Source organism: Argiope bruennichi, chromosome 6, assembly GCF_947563725.1.
Source record: "Argiope bruennichi chromosome 6, qqArgBrue1.1, whole genome shotgun sequence".
NCBI lineage: Eukaryota > Metazoa > Arthropoda > Arachnida > Araneae > Araneidae > Argiope > Argiope bruennichi.
The window spans coordinates 83,700,177-83,720,118 of record NC_079156.1 but is presented as its reverse complement, the minus strand read 5'-3'; the positions used below and the strand labels follow the sequence as shown (position 1 = coordinate 83,720,118).

At 26.3% G+C, this 19,942-nt stretch overlaps 1 protein-coding gene across 2 annotated transcripts in view; it reads left to right on the top strand.

The window, feature by feature from the left end:
- Nucleotides 1-19,942, top strand: part of LOC129971514 (uncharacterized) — an 82,762-nt gene that overhangs the window by 46,878 nt on the left and 15,942 nt on the right. For both annotated transcript variants that reach the window (XM_056085347.1, XM_056085348.1), the window contains 4 exons: nt 7,163-7,281; nt 9,954-10,126; nt 14,163-14,231; nt 17,735-17,860. In XM_056085347.1, the coding sequence (XP_055941322.1) occupies nt 17,837-17,860 (24 nt within the window). In that variant the 5' untranslated portion in view covers nt 7,163-7,281; nt 9,954-10,126; nt 14,163-14,231; nt 17,735-17,836. The remainder of the gene's footprint in view (nt 1-7,162; nt 7,282-9,953; nt 10,127-14,162; nt 14,232-17,734; nt 17,861-19,942) is intronic.

Sequence of the window (19,942 nt, the reverse complement as noted above, 5' to 3'; positions counted from 1 at the left end):
AGATTCTATATCTTGATACTGTTTGTTTCAGTATTCTGAGACGAACACTTTTCGATAATTCTTTCTCATTAAGAGGTGGTACGCCGAAGAATGTGCGCATTTACTTTATTGTTAAATGTAAACATCTCCTCCTTTCCTCTTATTTTTCACCCCTATTTTGCCCCATTAAACCCATCCCAACGCATGCACAAAAGCGTGGAGGGTTTTAGAATCCGTTGGCAAATAATAGAAGGGCACTAAAGAAAAATTGATGCAATTTCGGTCAAAAAATATTTTGGTGATTAACGAATTTTATATACAGTCTGTCAAAAAAGTATTGGGACATACTACAAGTTTCACAGATTTTTATCATAATATTTTACTTAAATGTACAATTGAAACCAAAACAAATAAATGAATATTATTATGATATATACTAATCATAATAATTCAATCAAAACTCTCATATTAATGCAATTATGATTATAATTGAAAATAAAAGAAATCAAGTAAAGAAACGTGCTCAAAAAAGTAGTGGGACACTTCCCAATAAAATAAGAAAAACAATGCAAAGTTAAAAGTTAATATTTTGTTGAACCACCCTTGCGTATTATGACCTCTCATAGTCTATTTGGCATGGTTTGGATTAATTTTTTGCAAAATGATCCATCGATTTTGGCCCCCTCTTTACCAAATCTTTTCCTAAATCCTGCGTATTAGAAATTTGATATTCATACAGTTTTTGCTGCAAATAATCCCACGCATACTCAATGGGATTAAAGTCTGAACTTTATGCAGGAGTCCTAATAACACTAGAACAGTGGTAGAGGACCCATATCAGTATAACTGCAAATATCAGCGACAGGTTTCGGGTCATTTTCTTAATACAGTTTAAAATGTCTTGAGATTCCCAGCTTCCTCGCACTTTTCTTTAAATTTCGCTTGAGAATGTGAAGACAGACATATTTATTCACTGTATCATCAATAAAATGCAAGTTCGCAGCACAAGTGCTTATTATACAACCCCAGACTATTTGATTTCCATCTCCATATATGATAGTAGGCCGTACATTTTTGTAATACATTGCTGTATTTGGTTCCGCCTAAAATCTTGCTTGCCATCCGATACGAAAATATTATACTTGCTTTCATCAACAAAAATTACATTTTTCTGAAATTATTTTGGCTTCTTTACATACATTTTAGCAAATGCCAGTCTAGTTGTTGATTTGCTTTGCTGATGTAGAACTTTCTTTGAGATACTCTGCTATGATATTTATGTTTTCTTAAAACATTTCTAATAGTTTCAGGATTTACAGATTTTCCGAATTTACTTTTACATTGGAGAGTCAATTTTATTGCACTAGTTTTCGGATTAAAGTAAACTTGTTTCGCAATCCACCTCACTTCACATTCATTAAATGTCCTTGGACGCCCAGATCCTTGCTTGTTTTCTATACTATTTGCTAACTTGAACCTGTGAATAATGTTAAAAACGGTATACTTACGCAATTTCAAGGAATGGCCTGTACAGCGAACTGATTTTCCATTTTTCCAATGACTTATTACAAAACTTCGCACAACAAACGATATATCTTTTTTCTCGCCATTTTTTCTATAAGAGGTCTTATCTGGTGAAATTTTTATGTTTAAAATTATAGTCTAAAAAAAGTGATAGTAAATTCAGTTCCATTGATGTGCTATATGTTTGTTGAATTTCTCTTTATAAAATTGTCCCAATACTTTTTTGACTCCTATTTGCCTTTGAATTACATTTGAAAAGTTAGATCGAATTATAATTTTAAAATACCAATAAAATTTTCCTTATAAATTGTGCACCAAATGTTAAAATATTTCTTGATTCATTTTATTTTTATTTTAAGGTGATAAATAGTTTTATAAATAGCTTTGTAGTTATTCATGGCAAGTGTCCGAATACTTTTTTGAGTGACTATATTTATATGGGCAGTTGGTACTATGAGTCATATTTTGTAAAATATTTTTGAGACACATGTATTTTATTGTATTATTCATGAATTAAATATTTTTAAAAAAGTCCACTCTGTTACCTCTAAAACTGAGTGAGTTGTGAAAAGCTAAATTTTACTATCTTATAAAAATGCGCGATTTTAGACCACTCCATTGGTCGTGTCAAAGAAGATATGCCTATCAGCACCTGCAGTTTTCCCATGGCCGATTAGCATAAAATTATGAAATTGCTGATTGTCATAGAATATAGATATTCAAAACTTCATAACTCGGTTATATTTGGTCACAGAAAGTAAAAATTCTTTTTTTCACTTTTTCGTTTAAAAAAGTTAGAGTGTTAAGAATACTTCATCGAATATGATTCTGTACAAAAAATGGACCATAATTTTTTCAGAAATATATTTACTAATTGAAACAAAATAAAATATTATTATTTACTTCATTTAAATTTTTTAAAAGTAAAAATTAAAAACTGAAACTTACGATGAACCAGAGAAATTTTTATTGAATATAATTTATGGAGATATTGTACAAATTATAACACAATAAACAATATTCCGTAGCATACATAATATTTCAGTGTTGAACGATTCGATTTTTTGTACTTAAAACTTTTAAGTCGTATTTGGTTTCAGCAAAAAGTTTTGAATTAATTGAAGTTTAATCACTTTTGTTTCAGTTTAAAGTGCAAATTTTACTGGAGCTAGCGAAAATTAGATACATAATATAATAAACAGAACGACGAAAGATTCCTATAATAGTTTAAGTTATTTGATTTAGGAAAATTTGAAGCTTAAAATTATTTTGCTGAAGAAGCTATAAAGAAACAAAATTACATAAAATATTTAATTCAAAATTTTAGCCAGCATTAATCCCAGCGAACCAGCTGATCGCCAAAGGCGGCTAATTAACAATAACTTTACATATCATGATTCCTGACCTACTAAAATGGAGTGTTTTAGTAGGTAAGGGGAATGAAACTGTCCTCAGAGTAAAGAGATATTAACTCGAGAGGACACGGGGAAATCCTAATCATTGAATGGTGTAGCAGCTGTACCTACACTGTTAATTAAAAATTCTTAAATATAAAATCCGTGGGCCCATAAGGAAAATGCTAAGCTCTATTAATAAGGATGAACATGTGTATCTTTTAGAGCTTTACAGAAAGACCGTTAGACCTACAGTTAATCAAAGTTGACACTCACATACTTTGGAAGATTGGAATTGGCACCTCTGAACGATTTTTAAAAATTTTATTAATAAAAAACTAAATGACATATTTGACGTTTTTCGGCGATTAGTTTCGAAAATATTACAGCACGAAAATAATTATTATAACGTCTTAAAATTTAAAATATTTCCTTTTTATTACAACCAGTTTTCTAAACCTGCAATTTTTTTCTGAGTTTTGACAATTTTTAAAAAATATATATGTTTGCCTAATTTTCTACAATTTTCAATATTATATCCCCGGAATTCAAACCATTTCCATTGCTGAAAGCTAAGGAAGAAAGATTCTCTTTAATATTTTTATAGTTTAGTTGATGAACCAGTGAGAGAAGTCCCTTCAAAACTTTATCGCATACTCTCTTATAAAGACGTTATCCCAGAGTACGTCATGTATGACATTGGCATACAATATTTATGAAATATTAACATTTTTACATTGAATCTATCGCGTGATCCTTTGCGAATTGAATTTAACATTTTTACTGAATCTATCGCGTGATCCTTTGCGAATTCGCGATTAATTCTTGGCATGCGGTTAAAAGTATTCGAAAATCGAATTTAGACCCGGTCTTCTCAACCAAATGAAACTAAAATTTGTCACAAAATCACTTATCAAACTACCTTTGGTCAAACTAAATTTATAATCACAAAATTCCATACCAAGTTTGATGTGTTTAAGTCAGTTCGTTTTTGTGTTATGGCATTTGCATATTTCTAAAAGTATAGACGATCAAACCCTAATTGTATTTGGCTCAACATTTAATAATTGTTTGTACTATAAATATTAAATCTGTGTACCGAATTTTATCCATCGAGTTCTCTTCGTTTTGTAGCTATCTTGGTAACTTATATACAAATACCCAGAGAGGCACACTTTTTCTGAACGGATTTTACGCAAAATTTACTAGAAATCTATAAATGTGGTGTAATGACTTTATACCAAATTTCATCCGTCTATCTCAAAACGTATTTGAATTAACTGACAGACAGACATTTTTCAAAAATGGGTTTTTCTAACGCATGGAATTTGTCGAGTTCAAATTTTTTTGAAGATTACAATATTTTCTCTGTAATCTGCATAAGAGAAGATAAAAAGAAAATGAAGTTACAGTACCATGAATGTTCGAAGATATATGAATCAAACAATTGAACTTTCAAGCGCTAGGTTATATATGTTAGGCACAAAATAGTTGCTTGCTTCTTAAACCAACATGTCTTTAATATTTGTAATAGTTCAATTCTTAATAATATTTTCTTTTGGGAATCATGAATATTACATTAAGTGTAAGACATTTAATTAAAAATAAATACAACCAAAATTATTGGCAAATTAGCTGGTCGCAAAAGGCGGCTAGTAATAGCTTATAGTACTATTACTACCATTACTACTTACTATTACTAGAATTATTACTACTTACTATTACTAGAACTATAACTACTTACTATTACTACCATTAAGCTAGTAATGGTATAAAATGAATCCTTGCCTTTTATTTATTATTGCAAACCTAACAAAAATTATTTTAAAAATAAAAATTACTTAGAGTTGTAATTTTTGTTAAAAATAATTGACATGTATTTTTGCATAGATTAAAAAATTTCCTTTGATTATTATGATTTTATACAATCTGCGATGAAAAAAAATCTTTTTCTTTCCAGCTTTTTAAAAGATTTTATTGTTTCACAAAGTTAATTTTTCTTCTGAATTGTATGTTGCTTTGAAATCACTTGAACCTCTATATTTGCTGGTTGAAAATCTTTTAAATTAATACATTTCATTTACTAATAAAAAAAATTTCATAACTTTAAAATTACTTTTTCCTTTAATATTTATTTCATTTAGTTTTGAGTCATCTTAATCAATGGAAAATTTTTCCTTTGCTATTATTTACTTTGTTCTTTTTAGAGTAATAAACCCATTATTGACAAAAGCGCTCCTTTTTTATAGTAGTAATATAGATTTTATTCTTAAATAAAAGATAAAGTACCAAGCCATTTTTAATGCCCAATCTAATAATTATAATCTCTCTGCTTGCCTTTGATCTGCTAATATCATGTAAATTATCGATGTCCAGCAATTAAAATGCCTCAAATCTCACTAAATGAAAATCCATTTCTCTTTAATTTTTAATATAAAATCAATCAGAATTTCAGAAGTAGTATTAAAAAAATATTGAAAAATAAAAAATACCAGCAAATTATTATTCGATTAGGAATCTAAATTAATTAATTAGATAAAAATAGGAGGAGTGTCCAAATTATTGTAGCAATAACCAACAGCAAAATATTAAAAGTGGACCAATATTAAGAATAAAATAAAACAAAATTTATAAAATTCACTGAAAAGAAAATTATGATTAACAATAATTTTGCCCATTCCAATAAAAACATTTGTTACTTAATTTTTATTTTAATGAACTAATTATTGTCAAATAAAACTTAGTGAAATCTAATGTCACTAATATTTAAAATCTTTCCTTGTATAAACTGTTTAAAGATATAATTTTTTTAATGTAATTTTTTTTTTCAAATATTGATATCATCTTTCTTAAACATATTATTTGACTACTTAATGTAACTTCTTTAGCTATTTACTCTAATCCAGATGATTAACAATAGTTATGGGATCATTTCATTATCCCATTATATCTTTCATTGATTTTATTAATATATCTAATATCTGAAATTTCTATCCATTTAAAAATAACTTTGCCAAAAGGAACATGTTTATAAAGGCATGTTTAAATTAATGCAACAAGTTTCATTAGTTTCTTACAGTAATATTGTCATATCTATTAATTTTATCATTCTTTTAATTGTGGAAATTTGGTATTGAAACTGTTTCAAAACTCAAATCCAAAAAGTATTATTCTTATTTAGAGAACATTTTCTTATTACTAAAACTAACAAAGTTAATGTTTTCCAATTGACAAACTTATGAATATAACTGATTGAGTGACAAATCAATGGGACAAAATTTTGGTCTTTTTAAGTTACAGCAATTACATTGAATTGGTTTGTTTCCATCCATTAAAAAAAATCTAACTATACATTAAAAGGACAGATAGCTTTTCTCTTAATTAAAATGAGTATTTTTAAGGGTGAATTGCAGTGTGCTATATACTATTATCCCTACTATTATATTGGTTATTAACCCTCTAATAAAAATGAAATACTGACCTCACCAGTTTTCTAAATTTGTATCCTCATAGATGAATATTTTTAAAGAAATAGTAAAAAGAATAAAATAATAAACTTATTATAAAATAGTGTTATTTTTTATATAATAAAAAAGTTATTATTATATGTATCCATGCTATTATCATTGATTGTTTTACGAGTCTTTTCAATTGACATTATATAATAATTAATACAACTATTTGGTTTACATTCAAAAATAAATGATTTAATTTTGTTATACTCAAGATATTGAAATTTCGTAAGAAGTTGCACAAAATTTCCTAAGCTTTATTAATTATTATTATTATTTTTTTTTTTTATCTGTAGTTTTGAGGAAAAAAATTGTCACCTTTCATTTTTGCAAATAAAGAATGCTTTGTATCACCATTTTCTTCAAATTTCTACTAAAAAAAAAGCAAGCAAAGAAAAAAAAAAGGTTTTAAGTCATGAATTTGTATGATTGTGAGTATTCCATAGTAATCTTCATTAATTTATTTTATAAATTTCTTGCATAAACTATTTGGTAGAGAATTTTTGAAATTGTCGGTAAATTATAATTAATAAAATCACTATGATAATGAATAACTTTTTCAGACTTAAAAGTAAAATGACTTTTTGTAATAGAGCATGTAAATAATTGTGGAAATATTTATAGAGTGTATAATTACATATTTTTTTATTAGGGTTAATGGGAAATGTAATCTTTAAAAAATTTCTGTGATCTGAAATTTCTCATTTGAGCTCAGTTTGAAATTACTTTAAATTTTATGTTTTTCTTTTTCAGGCTTTCCAAAGGATCACTCACAGTGATGCTATCATGAATGAAGCTAACACAGATAGTACTCTAATTTAATAAGCATTCCAAAATTGCCTTCATTTGTACAATAGTTTAAAAGCTCATAGGTAATGGAAAACAAATTAAGTTTTTGTTACTCTGATTAATCCTTACAAAAGCATGAAATTTAAGTTGATATCAGGTAAATTGAAAAATAATTATTATTTAATTTCTTTCTAATAATGAGCATTATAAAAATGTCTCTCTATGCTCCAAGCTAAAAAAAAAAAAAAAAAAAAAAAAAAAAACATGGAAAAGCTTTATTTTTCTGATTAGATAAGGATGTTGAGCTTAAATTATATTAATTACATAAGTGGCTTTCATGTCACTACATAGTTAAGAAATATATATTTTTCAAGTCACTTAATGAAATATATGTTATTTAGTTGAAATTAAAGAGTTAATTTAACAGTCATTCTTTTTCTTTTTGAAGTGATTTTTGTATTTTTTATATTGTAATAAATATTTATGATAAAGATTTTTATATCTGAAAATGTATCTTGATTTCAGATTATTCTTAATTAAGAATTATAATATTTTTACATTCAGTTTTCTCTGGTGATGATGGCTCTTAGAAATCTATTATATTTTTATATTTTAATGCTAACACACATGAAAAACCTAGTATGAAAAAGTCTTTTGCTCATAAACAAATTTCTTTGGCAAAAAAAATCATGTTTAAGTTTTATAAATCAGATTATTTATCAATAAATTTCTGATGTAGCTGATGGTATTTAATAAAAAGTTAAAATAAAGGATTAAAATACATACCTTTTAGGCTTTGAGAAATTCTTCTAAAATTTTCTTTTTACCAAAATTTTTAGTAGAATTTAAATTTTATGTTATTTTAATTACTAACTTTTCCACTAAATCTTTCAAAAAATGCTGAAATGATAAATAATAGAATTTTATTATTTTATGTAAGAATTTATATTTCGTATGAATAAAGTATAAATAAAATGACCTATAAAATTACTTAATTCACTAGTTAAAGCCATTTATATCCAGATAACCTTATTACATTAAATTCTGCATTTTTGTCTCAGGAAATAAATATTTCCTGTGATGAAAAAAAATATATAGTTCTTTCATTTTGAATTTAAAAAAATCTTTTGTGATAACAATGTAAATTTGTAAAAATAACAATATATACTTCTTGTTTATTTAAAATTTTTGAAATTACAGAAATCACTAATGGCAAAATATTACATAGTTTCTTTTAAATTCCTTAAAATGAAAAAAAAATAATAATAATAATTTAAATTTTTTTTCTTAAAAATAAATTTTTTCAAATTTTTATTGAAATCTCTTAGTTATTTAAAGAGCAGTTTCTTCTTTGTAACTTGAAAATGCATGCAAAATTTTACTACTTACAAAGATTTTATATACTTTTTATAAAATGGAACAAACATTCTTCATTTAATGATTAAATTCGTTTCTTATGCCTTAATAGTAGAACGATTTAACCAGAAAATGTTTAAAGTGCTGATATCTGTGTATGCAATATTCAAAACAAATTTCAATATGCAAATTTAGTTTTTACTTCGCTTTATTAATGTTAAGAAGAAATGCATCGTATTGTGTGAAAAAATGGAAAAAGAGGACTCACTAATATTTCTAATATATGGCAAAATTATTGCATAATAAGTTCATTGATGTAAATAACTTTGTGATAAATTCTGTATAAGAAAAATACAATGTTTTCAGACATATTATTACATATCTTTTAATACAATAAGATCTTGTATAATCATATTTCTTTTGATTGCATCTGACACTTTGAGGGATATATTGTAGAGAAGATAAAAGTGTCATTTGAGTTCATAGAATAACCATTGAACTAAAAAGAAATGGAAATGATTGAAGGTTTGATAATTACTTTAAATTCTATCTTCAACAAAAATTTATATGAAGCATATATCAGGTCACTGAAGATTCCTTATTGGTCAATCATCATTAATGATGCAGCTAATTGCCACATGGAAATTGATCAGTTCAAAGCAATGAAAATTTCAAATGCGTGTAAATGAAAATTATTATTCAAAATCATTATCCACATTTACATTCCAGGATATATGATTTCATAAACTGCAAACAATAAAACTTTTTCAGATATATCAATGCATTAAATTTTAAATTTATAATTACAAAATGCATTTTCTGCTTAAGATGTAATTTTCAACTTTGTTTATAAAGTTTAAAATGCAATATAAGTTTACATTTTAAATTGCACACTTAATATTTTTACATTATTAGCTTCTCAGGTTTTTATTTCATAGTTACTAAGAAAATACAGGAACTTTGATTTACAAACTGTTCAACGATATAATTTAGTTTTCATCTTCAAGTCTATTCAAGAAAATTACATAACTTTTAGTTGCAGACTTCAGTGGCAAATTATTAAAGAAAAAAAATTATCTTTTTTTGTAGATTTATCTTTTTTTCTTAACGATAACTACAGTTCCTTAGAACTAGAGGTTCACTTGATAAAGAAGAAGTTTTAAGCTACTCATACAAATGAAAACCAAAATTATTTAATAGGAATTCATAAACTTTCATGAATTGCAATTAAACAAATAATAACACTTTGATTCATATGTATATATGTATTACAATGCTTTTTGTACTTTTGAACTTTTATATAATTTATATAGTTTAAAATGCCAATATAGATTTTTTTTTAATTATGTTCTTCACATTTTTACATCATTAGCTTATCATGTTTCGTTTTTCTTTATAGATAATCAAGTGAAAAGTTGAGATTTTTATATAGAAACTGTTTCAGGATATATTACAACTTTAACCTTCAAGGTCAGTGAAGAAAATCCACTTACATCTTTTATTTGCTGACTTCAATTAGAAGCCATTTAAAAGAAAAAATATCTGGTACTACTAAAACTTCAGTGAGATTGGGTAAGAAAACTTCTTTTTTTGTTTCAAAAACTACCTCAGAGATGAAACTCATAAATGATTTTCATTTGCTTTTAGAATTTAAAAGAATCCTACATTCATTTAGAAAATATTCTGGAAATTTTGAACAAATTCAAAATTTAGTAGATTATATTTATATACTACATTAATTGATTGTCACCAACTATGTATAATTGAAGTTTAATATTTTTACATGCATAGAAAATGTTTTCTTACTTTCAGATATGATAGTTGTTGTTATATATACATATATTTTATTTTATTTATCAATAAAGTAGTATTCTTGCATTTTATAAGAAAATAATTAAAATTATATATTAAGAATTTTGCCTAAAATTCTATTTTACTTCTGAATACTTTCCTACAGTGTAACACAAAATCGTATTGATTGATTGTAGTTGATTAATTTTTAGCTATTATATTCTTAAACTCGGAAGGTACTTGAGCATATTTTTAATAATATATAAATCTTTCTTTTTTTGTTGCTGTTGTTGAACTACTTCAAAATGTGGGTTCAAATTACAGAAAAAAAGGAGTTGAAGTTATAAATACTTTGCCAATAAATTCTTTAGACCATTTATTAATCGCACATCGAAAGAATAAATAAACTACAGTATCTATGTGGTTATTTTATACTTAGCTACATTATAGAAGAAACATAACTAACTATTATTATTAAATTAATAACTATGGATATTTTTGGTTGTTTGTTATATATGAGAAGAAGAAATTTTGCTTACTGGATTAATATTCTATTTAAAACTGCACGAGAACGTGATGAAAAGCCTTCATGACAGTTCTTTAAGCTTTGATGATTCAAAAATCGTTTCTTTTGCTGCATTAATCTTGGATTTTTACTGAAAAAATAGGAATCATATCTGAATCGACGATGTTTCTTATGTATATTTGAGGCTTCAAGATTCCTATAATTGAAGAAAAGGCGGCGGAATTAAATTTATGTCAAAATTCGCAAGCCGCGTGTCAGCCTTTCTTATAAGTAAGGGATGGCGAGTTAAGTGACCGTGATTTGAATAAAAAAATTTTTTTATTTATTTATTTTGCAGAAAATCAGTCAGCTATAAAAATGATGTCTTATCAAACTTCCAGATTTAATATTAAAGCCTGTTTCTAATAATTATATAATAGAAAAATTTTTTATGATCCAACGGGTTTTTTCCCCCAGACTCGTTTTATCTTCTCTTCCCCTCATTTTCGTGGAATTTTTTTAGGAATAAGAAACAAAGAAGTTCTGCTTCCACTATATCTGAATTTCCATTGTATTAACTTTTTATTTCACTAAATTATTAGATAACTATTTTAATTCAATTATGCATATTTTTATTTTGTTGTATTATGTACAGAAGAAATTTGATTGAATTGTGAGAAGATTTTTTGAAACTAACATCTTTAGTTAGTCAATGAAACATATTTAACCGCTATTAAGCCTTACAATTTATACTGATTATTTTTAGAATAAAACTAAATTATTTTGATCAGAAAGAAAAATGAATCTTTGTGTTGACAGGAAAAATGTTAGAGAAAATGTATGCTTAATAATTAACTTTTAAATGATAGTTTTACGGCAGTTCCGAACCTTCGGTACTAGTAGCCGCTTGTTTATTTTTTAGGAAATTACACAAATCTATTTCGACGTTCTACTGAAAAGTTACTTAACCTGCAAACTTTTTCGTCCTTTCGATTTATTCATTTTATATATATTTCTGCAGAATAATAGTAAAATGCAATGTTGAACTGGAAGTCAAAACTGTACATCTTTAATAACAATATAGACACATGTTAAATATCACATTGCATGTCATTTTGCATTAAATTTCAAATTTTCTTATGCCTTGTTACCACCTATTGTAAGAAACAAATGTAAAATGTACAGTAAATTTCAAAATTATATTGGCGAGGCGATTTGACCTGTATCACATGAGCATTGATTGACACCATTGGAGATAGATGAATGCTAAAGCAAATTTCAAATATTTTCTTTTAGGAGTCATTACTACATGAAAGCGATGCAAAAATCTTTAGTATTTTGTAGAGTCAGGTGATTATTTTCAAATTTTGAGTAACTAATATTGCTGTGGAGAAATACTTCTTTGATTGTTTCATATTCGAATCATATGTGAACTTTTGATTTTAAGGTAGTTTTCTTTACAGCAGTCGGTGCCTTGCATTAAATTACGCATGCAACCTTTTTTTTTATGTTTCATTAACTTATATTTTTATATGTAATAAGGTTAATAGGATAAATATATACATATTTTGAATCGGAAGTGCCTGAAAATCGAATGACTACTGTGTCATAGTGGTAAAATCCTGGTTTTGAAAACCAAAGTGCCTATTCATGATTCTACGGTGATATATCACGTTCTTGTGGTCAACACTTGTTACTTTTTCGGAAGTTTGATTTCTTTTAAGTTATACTGTCATGGACATCTTGATAATGATCTGATGATATATCATTGTCTTAATTGTGGTCTAGATTTATCGATTCCTGCGTTTTTCACTCTTTGGTGTGATATGATAAACCTTGCAAAATGAACTAAATTATTTCAAAATGATGTACAATTTGCGTGTCTTTACACTTCGCGCAAAATAAAAAGATTCTCCTTTTAGGACGGTTTCGGAGGAGTTTAAAGATCCGAATCTACAGAGAATCAATGTTAACTTATTAAATCGCTTTACGGCTGAAATTTCAATTCTATGGTCAAATATAAATGGAATGGCTTGGAAAATGTGCATCTATCTGGCAATCACCTTCTCCAAAAATATTTGAAATACTTTTTGTGGTGGCAACGGTAAATTCTTCTTTGCGCACTTATTCGAATAAGTTCTCTAAACGTGCTCTCATTTTCAAGTGGGTTATCTAATTAACGCGTTTTTTTTTAACGATTTCTGATTGTATCATTAACTAAATCATTTAATGATGGTGCTATTCCAGGTATATTTGAGTTCTTATTTTTATAAAAAGAGTTTTTATTTCTTTATTTTTTTGCTATTTAAAATTTGTTTTTAAGAATAGATTGTGTTAAATCACGTGTTAGAATTAATTTGCCGATTTTATTCTTGTAACAGATTTTTAGAAATCCTTTTCAATCGCCCGATGATTTTATAATCTTTTTCAATAATGCAGATTCTTATTATGCAGAATCATTGTTTCTATAGCGTTTTGCGTTGAATTTTCAGCACTGCTCTTGTAAATACTATAATTTTTTTTCCTGTATGTTATTATAATATAATTATTTGAGAAATTGTATCTTTTCTGTTGTATTGAAGCAACATTTTAAATTATATTTATAAATTTATATTCATTAACCCAAATGAGACTTCTCCCATCTGTGATAGTCAGTAAAATGTATCCAAATCCATCTTTATCTAAATTCGTGATTTTCTTCTTTAATTAGGTTTATTTTTACTGAAGATGATGTATAGAAATAAACTCGCTCTTTATTTTCTCAATATTTGTATTAATATTTTAAACAGTTCTATCGTTGCTTATGTGCTAATCTGTGTTTCTGAAAGCGCACATAAATTTATGCTTTTTTATGAAGATAATTATTTTTATTTCAAAAAAGTTAAGTAATCTTTATATTGCATTTATTTTTGCACTTAAGCTGAACATTGCCGAAATATATAAATCAATCTTTAATTATCTATTTTATTAATAGCATTTTAGATTATTTTTCTTAAACATTTTTAAAATCAAAATATCTTTACAATTTCTGCTTGGTTTAAATATTTTATTGCAGCCTAACAACAAAATATTCAATATTTATCAATATTTTAAAAATATTTTTATGCAATAAAACTACATTAAATCAATTTAATATTAATAATGGAACAGTTAAAAATTTAATGCTTTGTGTAGGGGTGAATGTGTCTTATGATCTTGAGAATTTCTTTTAATAGTTTTATGATTTTTATTTCACGAGAATTTATTTTTTCTTTTGAAAATGAAGATTGTAGTTTTTTGAATAAAATATAACTCATTCTGAATTTTTTCTAGATTTCTACACCTGATAATAATGTTATCTACAACGTAGTGGATTATATTTCTCGAGGCTCATTTGGCGTGGTAAGTATATCTTTTTGTATGATAAACTTTATTATTTTAGTTTCTTAGGGATTGAGGGCTCTACTCAGTTTAAAAGGAATCTGTATGAAAATTTAATTTTTTTAAGTTTCTCTTATTGCAGTGATTGCATGTATACATAAGTATGCTAAATCTTAATTATGGTACAATATGGTTATTAATTCCTTTTTGATAAATTTAATAAAATTAAGAATAGGTGTATGATAAATATTGCATTATGGCATAACCTAACATTGAACATACAACAATAATGTGAAGTATTTTTGTTACAAAGTTTGATTTAAAATCTAGTTTTTTATAAACTTATGTAATTTTTAAATACAAATTATTTGTGTATCATCATATGTGGAAATAAATCTATCAAAAGTTCAGGTTAGTAACTGATTTTCTCTTGTTGGGGCTTAGTAAATTTATATTCAAGTCTGGAAAGATTTTAATGTTCTATAAATAATGCATGTTCCTGAAAGTGTTTGAATTATTTCTGTACAAAACACCAATCTCCATTTGTTCTGTCCCTTGGAGAAAGTTATATTTGAGTTCATTAAGATGCCTTTATATTAAAAACTATATGTAAAATAAATTCTCTTTTAAATCACTATCAGTACTGATAGGCTAGAAGAGGCAGATTTTTCTCTTGTTTTAGACTTAATGAAATTTCAGAATGAAATTTTCATATGGTGATCTGAATCCATTTCAATAATAAAGTAACATTATTGAAGGTTTCATAATGAAAGGCTTGGATTTTTCATTTCAATGAGTAAATGTATTGGCATCAGTTTTCTGATTTTTAGGGGTTGGTTTGTTATGAATTTTTAAATTCGCAACAAAGATTACTCTTTATTATCTTTCACAGTCATTTCCTGGACATGGCTTAACAAATATAAATGGGGCTAGAATGTTTTAGTTTCTTGTATCGCTCATTATATAATGCATTACTATATATACAGTAATTTACAAAGTACAGTGATTATTTTATAATATGTTCTTGAATATAGTGCTCTGTAATGTCCAAGATTTCAAGGGTAGATATTGGTGGGAAGTTATTTTGTAATTGATAAAGTAGGTAACTATTATATAGTTAAATATTTTTAGAGATTCTCTGTGTGAATATTTAATTTATGCACAAATGAAAAATATGAATAACGATGAAATTCAGGTGTCTATATTGTCTGAACTTATATGTATAAATCTTATCTTATCTTATCTGTGATCTTATATGTATAAATGCAATTAAATTGAACTGAAATAATACAATATTAATGTAAAAAAAACATTGCTACTGATATATTAATTTGTATATGTTATAGAAGTTATCTATAACTTATCATTTGTAACATGATTTGGAAGGGATGTGGTCTGTGGTCTTAACTTGTAAAGGTTGTGACAAGAGTTTTAAATAATTTCAGCAAGTGTTTCTTTGCATAATCTTCATGAATTTGGGATGTCTTCTGTTGTTCTATTTGAGATAGCTATAAACTACAGATTTGCTTACAAGAATCTTGTATAGATTATCCAGTCTATCTACAAGTCTATAATTTTTGAGAATACATCCTTTTAAAACAAGTAATATGCTCCTTTAACTGATGGTAAATATTTAATAGAAATACAGCAAAAGATAATGTATTTTGTCTTTGTAAAGAGAACTCAAATTTGACAAATTAGAAAAATGGAAACTGTAAAATAGTTTTTTTCCTTGTGGCAGTTTCTTAACTTTTCTTATGAAGAAATTTTAAAAGGATGTATTTTTATATATCCTTTGTAATTTGTCGATATTTTTTGACTGAATTTTGCTTTTAGAAAAATTGTTCTTGTGGCTTTTAGAATTTCGAACACAAATCATGAATTCTATTAACTTGAGCTCCAAAGTCTAAGAAAAATACACTTCTATTAGATTTAAGTTTTAAAAATGAAAATTGTAATGGCTTTTTTCCCTTATTTTATTGAGTTTCTAAATTAGTGTAGATATAGTTTTAAAACTGGTTAATCTTTATTTTGTTTAAAAATTTTAAATCTGAATATTTGGTACTTAGACTAATCACTGTGTCGGTGTTCATTTTTTGGAGCACATAACATTTTAAAAATAGTCTTAAAATATATCATTGTCATTAATGCTTGTTACCAAATTAAATTATCATCTACAAATTAAAACTAGAAGCTTGACAATGTTCAATTTTAATGTGATAATCTTGTGAATATGCAAAAGTCAGAAGTATTCAATTGTCTAGAAATAAAGTTTTAGTATAAAAGTTTCCTGAATTATTTTTATAATTCTGTTAATTAATGTTTTTACTCTTACGAATTTATTTTATTCATGCATTAGTTAAAATTATAAGCAGTTCTCTTGGCACATCTGTTTACTAAACAATAGTGTACTTATTATGAAACTGTGTATGTATTTTTATTTTATATATTTTATCTAAAAATATCTGATATACTAGTTGTGTATGAAATTTATTATTTAAAAGAAATCTTTAAAGTATATTTATTCATATTTTTTAGTATTTATATTTAAAATTGTAGGAATACAGGTTACATATTTTTATATATCTAGAAAGTAGGGGACAGAATAGTTCCAAGTTCAAAATCCGATTCATTCTAATAAAGATCAATTTTTTAGATGGGCTTTGGTACATGTTAAATATGATATCAAGAGCCAAATGTTGTAGTGTGAGCATTTAAAGGAAGTGCACCAACTCTAGTCATATTATCTAATTGGCATTAAAAATGAATGCACAGCTCAAAATCGCCTTTGTGTTCCTTAATGCTGTAGTTTCAGTTTAATTGTTTGGGGGGGGGCTAGATTTTATCAGTTAGGTTCATATACATCTAAAGATTTTTTTAAAAAATTAACAAAATGAAATATTCTGGTTTGGAAGAAAAGAAAATTCCTACTAATTTAGAATGTTCAAAATTTAGAAGCATAATTCTAAACAAAAGATCAAAAATTATTTTCTGTAAAGAATGTTTTTCGACAATCTTTATTATAACTGTGGGGAAAGGAAAGTAACGTGTTGGCAATGAAATAAGAAAATTCTAATAGTTTTCTGAATTCTTGGACGATCCATTTCCCTACTTTTAAAATGGTTCACTGTTTTTTAGTCGTAGCACGAATAGTTTAGTCGTAGTTTTAGAATTGAAAATAATTTTATGTGGAATAAAGTGTGAAGAGTAAATAATGCTCTTGAGTGTGTGAATTTCACATGTCATTAGAAGTACAAGTTCTATACCACTTTCTGACAATAAAGAAAATAACTGCCTATATTTATTGAATTAAGATAAAACCTATATAATCGTGTTTCTGAATTGAATGCAATTTGTTTTCCCAATAGATTTCCAAATCATTGAAGAAAATCAACTAGAATTTATTTAAATATATTTGAATTAGGAATTTTGTAATTCATCAATATTTTAATACTGATTTCATACAAGCTTTGTAAGCAATTTATAAATTGTTTTTGTTTAATTTTCGTCAAAATTATTTCTAGGTTCTGAAGGTAGAGAGAGCAGGGGCCACATATGCCGCCAAAGTCCTGCTGGACCCAGATACCAAGGAGGCTCATATCCTCAGAGAGAAAGGCATTCTTGACATGCTTGAAGGGTCGCCAAATAGGGTATTAAAGAAATCTTTCACATTCTAATACCTTTATAAAATGGCTTGCATTGAAATCATACCATTTTAATCCTGGATATCTATAAAATTTGTTAACTAAATTTATTCTTTACAACTCACTGCATTTTTAATTAGCATCCTGCTAATTTGCATTTTATATTTTGTCAGGAAAAACTGAAGAAGAAATGGTATTTTAACATCAGTGCTTCCAGTAGCTTTTATCAATCGTATTTTAAACATACCCATTGCAGAGGTGGTGGGTGGAGATAAAATAATTTATTTTGCAAATAATTGGAATTCTTGAAGTGAATGTATAAAAGAAAGGACTGACTTTCTTTATGAGTTAGTTGTAACAAAAAAAGCATTTGCTATGTTTAAATTCCACACATTTTGAAAAACTGCTTATATTTTGTTAATTTAAAATGTATTTTCAACTGTAAATTGAAGTCTAAAAGAAGGTATTTTTGTTTATATATTTGTTCAAAAGACTAAAGTTTTCTTCAGCTAATATATCATATTAAACCTTCACAAGTATGTTATTTGGCGATATTTTGTATTAATTTTCAAAAATGATAACAGCCGGGTGAAATTTCTCTGAACTTTTAGGACCATTTACTGGCATTACATCAGCTTATTGCCTTTTGCTCTGTGCTAAAATTTATCTTGGTTTTCTATATTCCTGAGGACACTTGTATGAAATATTATCAAATTTTAACAGCATTATGAAAGAATTGTTCATTTGTGTATAATTATACATATCTTCATCTTTCATGTAAATTAGAACTGTATCACTTTTTCTTGCAAATTTGTTGCTTATTTGCATTAGCTGAACAATGTCAGATGTTTCCTTGTTTATATCATGTGCTTGTATTAGGAGTTAGTTGCTGCATTCTTGAACGACTGAAATTTACTTTCAATGATTTAAGAATGCAATGTTGATTTTATATCGGAAACTAAATTCATAAAATTCTGGTTGGCAAGCAAAGATGGCAATTGAATTGTGATTAAATTTATAACATTCCCATCCTCCATGAAATTTCAAAAATGCCTTTTAGTATTTATAAGTAATTTATTTCAATGTTTATTTTATGATTGTTTTGTAATTATACTTTTTTGATGTTTGGAGTATGAATATATTTTCTAATTTCACATTTCACCATAATTTGTTTTGTTAAAAAAATCTCATTAATCTACATTATAAATCATTTTTAATCAAATTTTGAATTGCTTAAATACCTGCATTTTTTAGACTTATTTTAGTTGACTTTTTTTAGTGGTTATTACTTTTTTTTCCTAATTTTTCTAAAATTTAAACATTTGGAATATATTAATCTTTAGATCTTCTAAATTATAGATTTACGTTTCTGACAGTTATTTGATGGAATTATCAATTTTGTTTTTCATATGCTTTTCCCCATTAATCTAGTCTTGTAAGTTTTATGCTGATGGGCTTGTTCCTGTTCCAAATAAGGGGTGCAGGATATAGAGCAAGGGCATCCTAGTGATAAATTGCTTCACATCCTGAACCCTCCATTTGAAACAGAAGGGTCTCAATTCAGCTAACCAGTATAAAACTGGTATGTCTGGATTGAACTGGATATGATGGATTAAAATATAAAACTTAATATTTGTTAATTTTGACAAACAAAAACAAAGGAGCCTTTAAAATTTTTGGGTAACTGAAAAATATGCTTTACTTCATAACCTAGAAATATATAAATACTTAAATGTTTTTACAATTGCTTTAACCCTTTAAAGGGGCCATTTTTTTCTAGTCATATTATGTTAAAATATTTTTAGGCTTGAAATTAGAATAATAAAAGGGATTCATTTAGCTTATTAGATAAATTTAATTAGGTTAATTAATAATTAAGTAATGATCAAGAAGCATCATTTTGTGTAAGATAAAGAACTGAAGCCTCTAAGTTTGTCTTTCTAAAAAAAATTTGTCAGAACTGATGCCTACGTACATAAATCCATACAAATATTGATAAATTTGGTGGGAAGCATACTTCCCACGGCCCTAGAAAGGGTTAAAAAAAGACAGATTTCAAATGGTGACAAGTATCTATTAAATAGTATA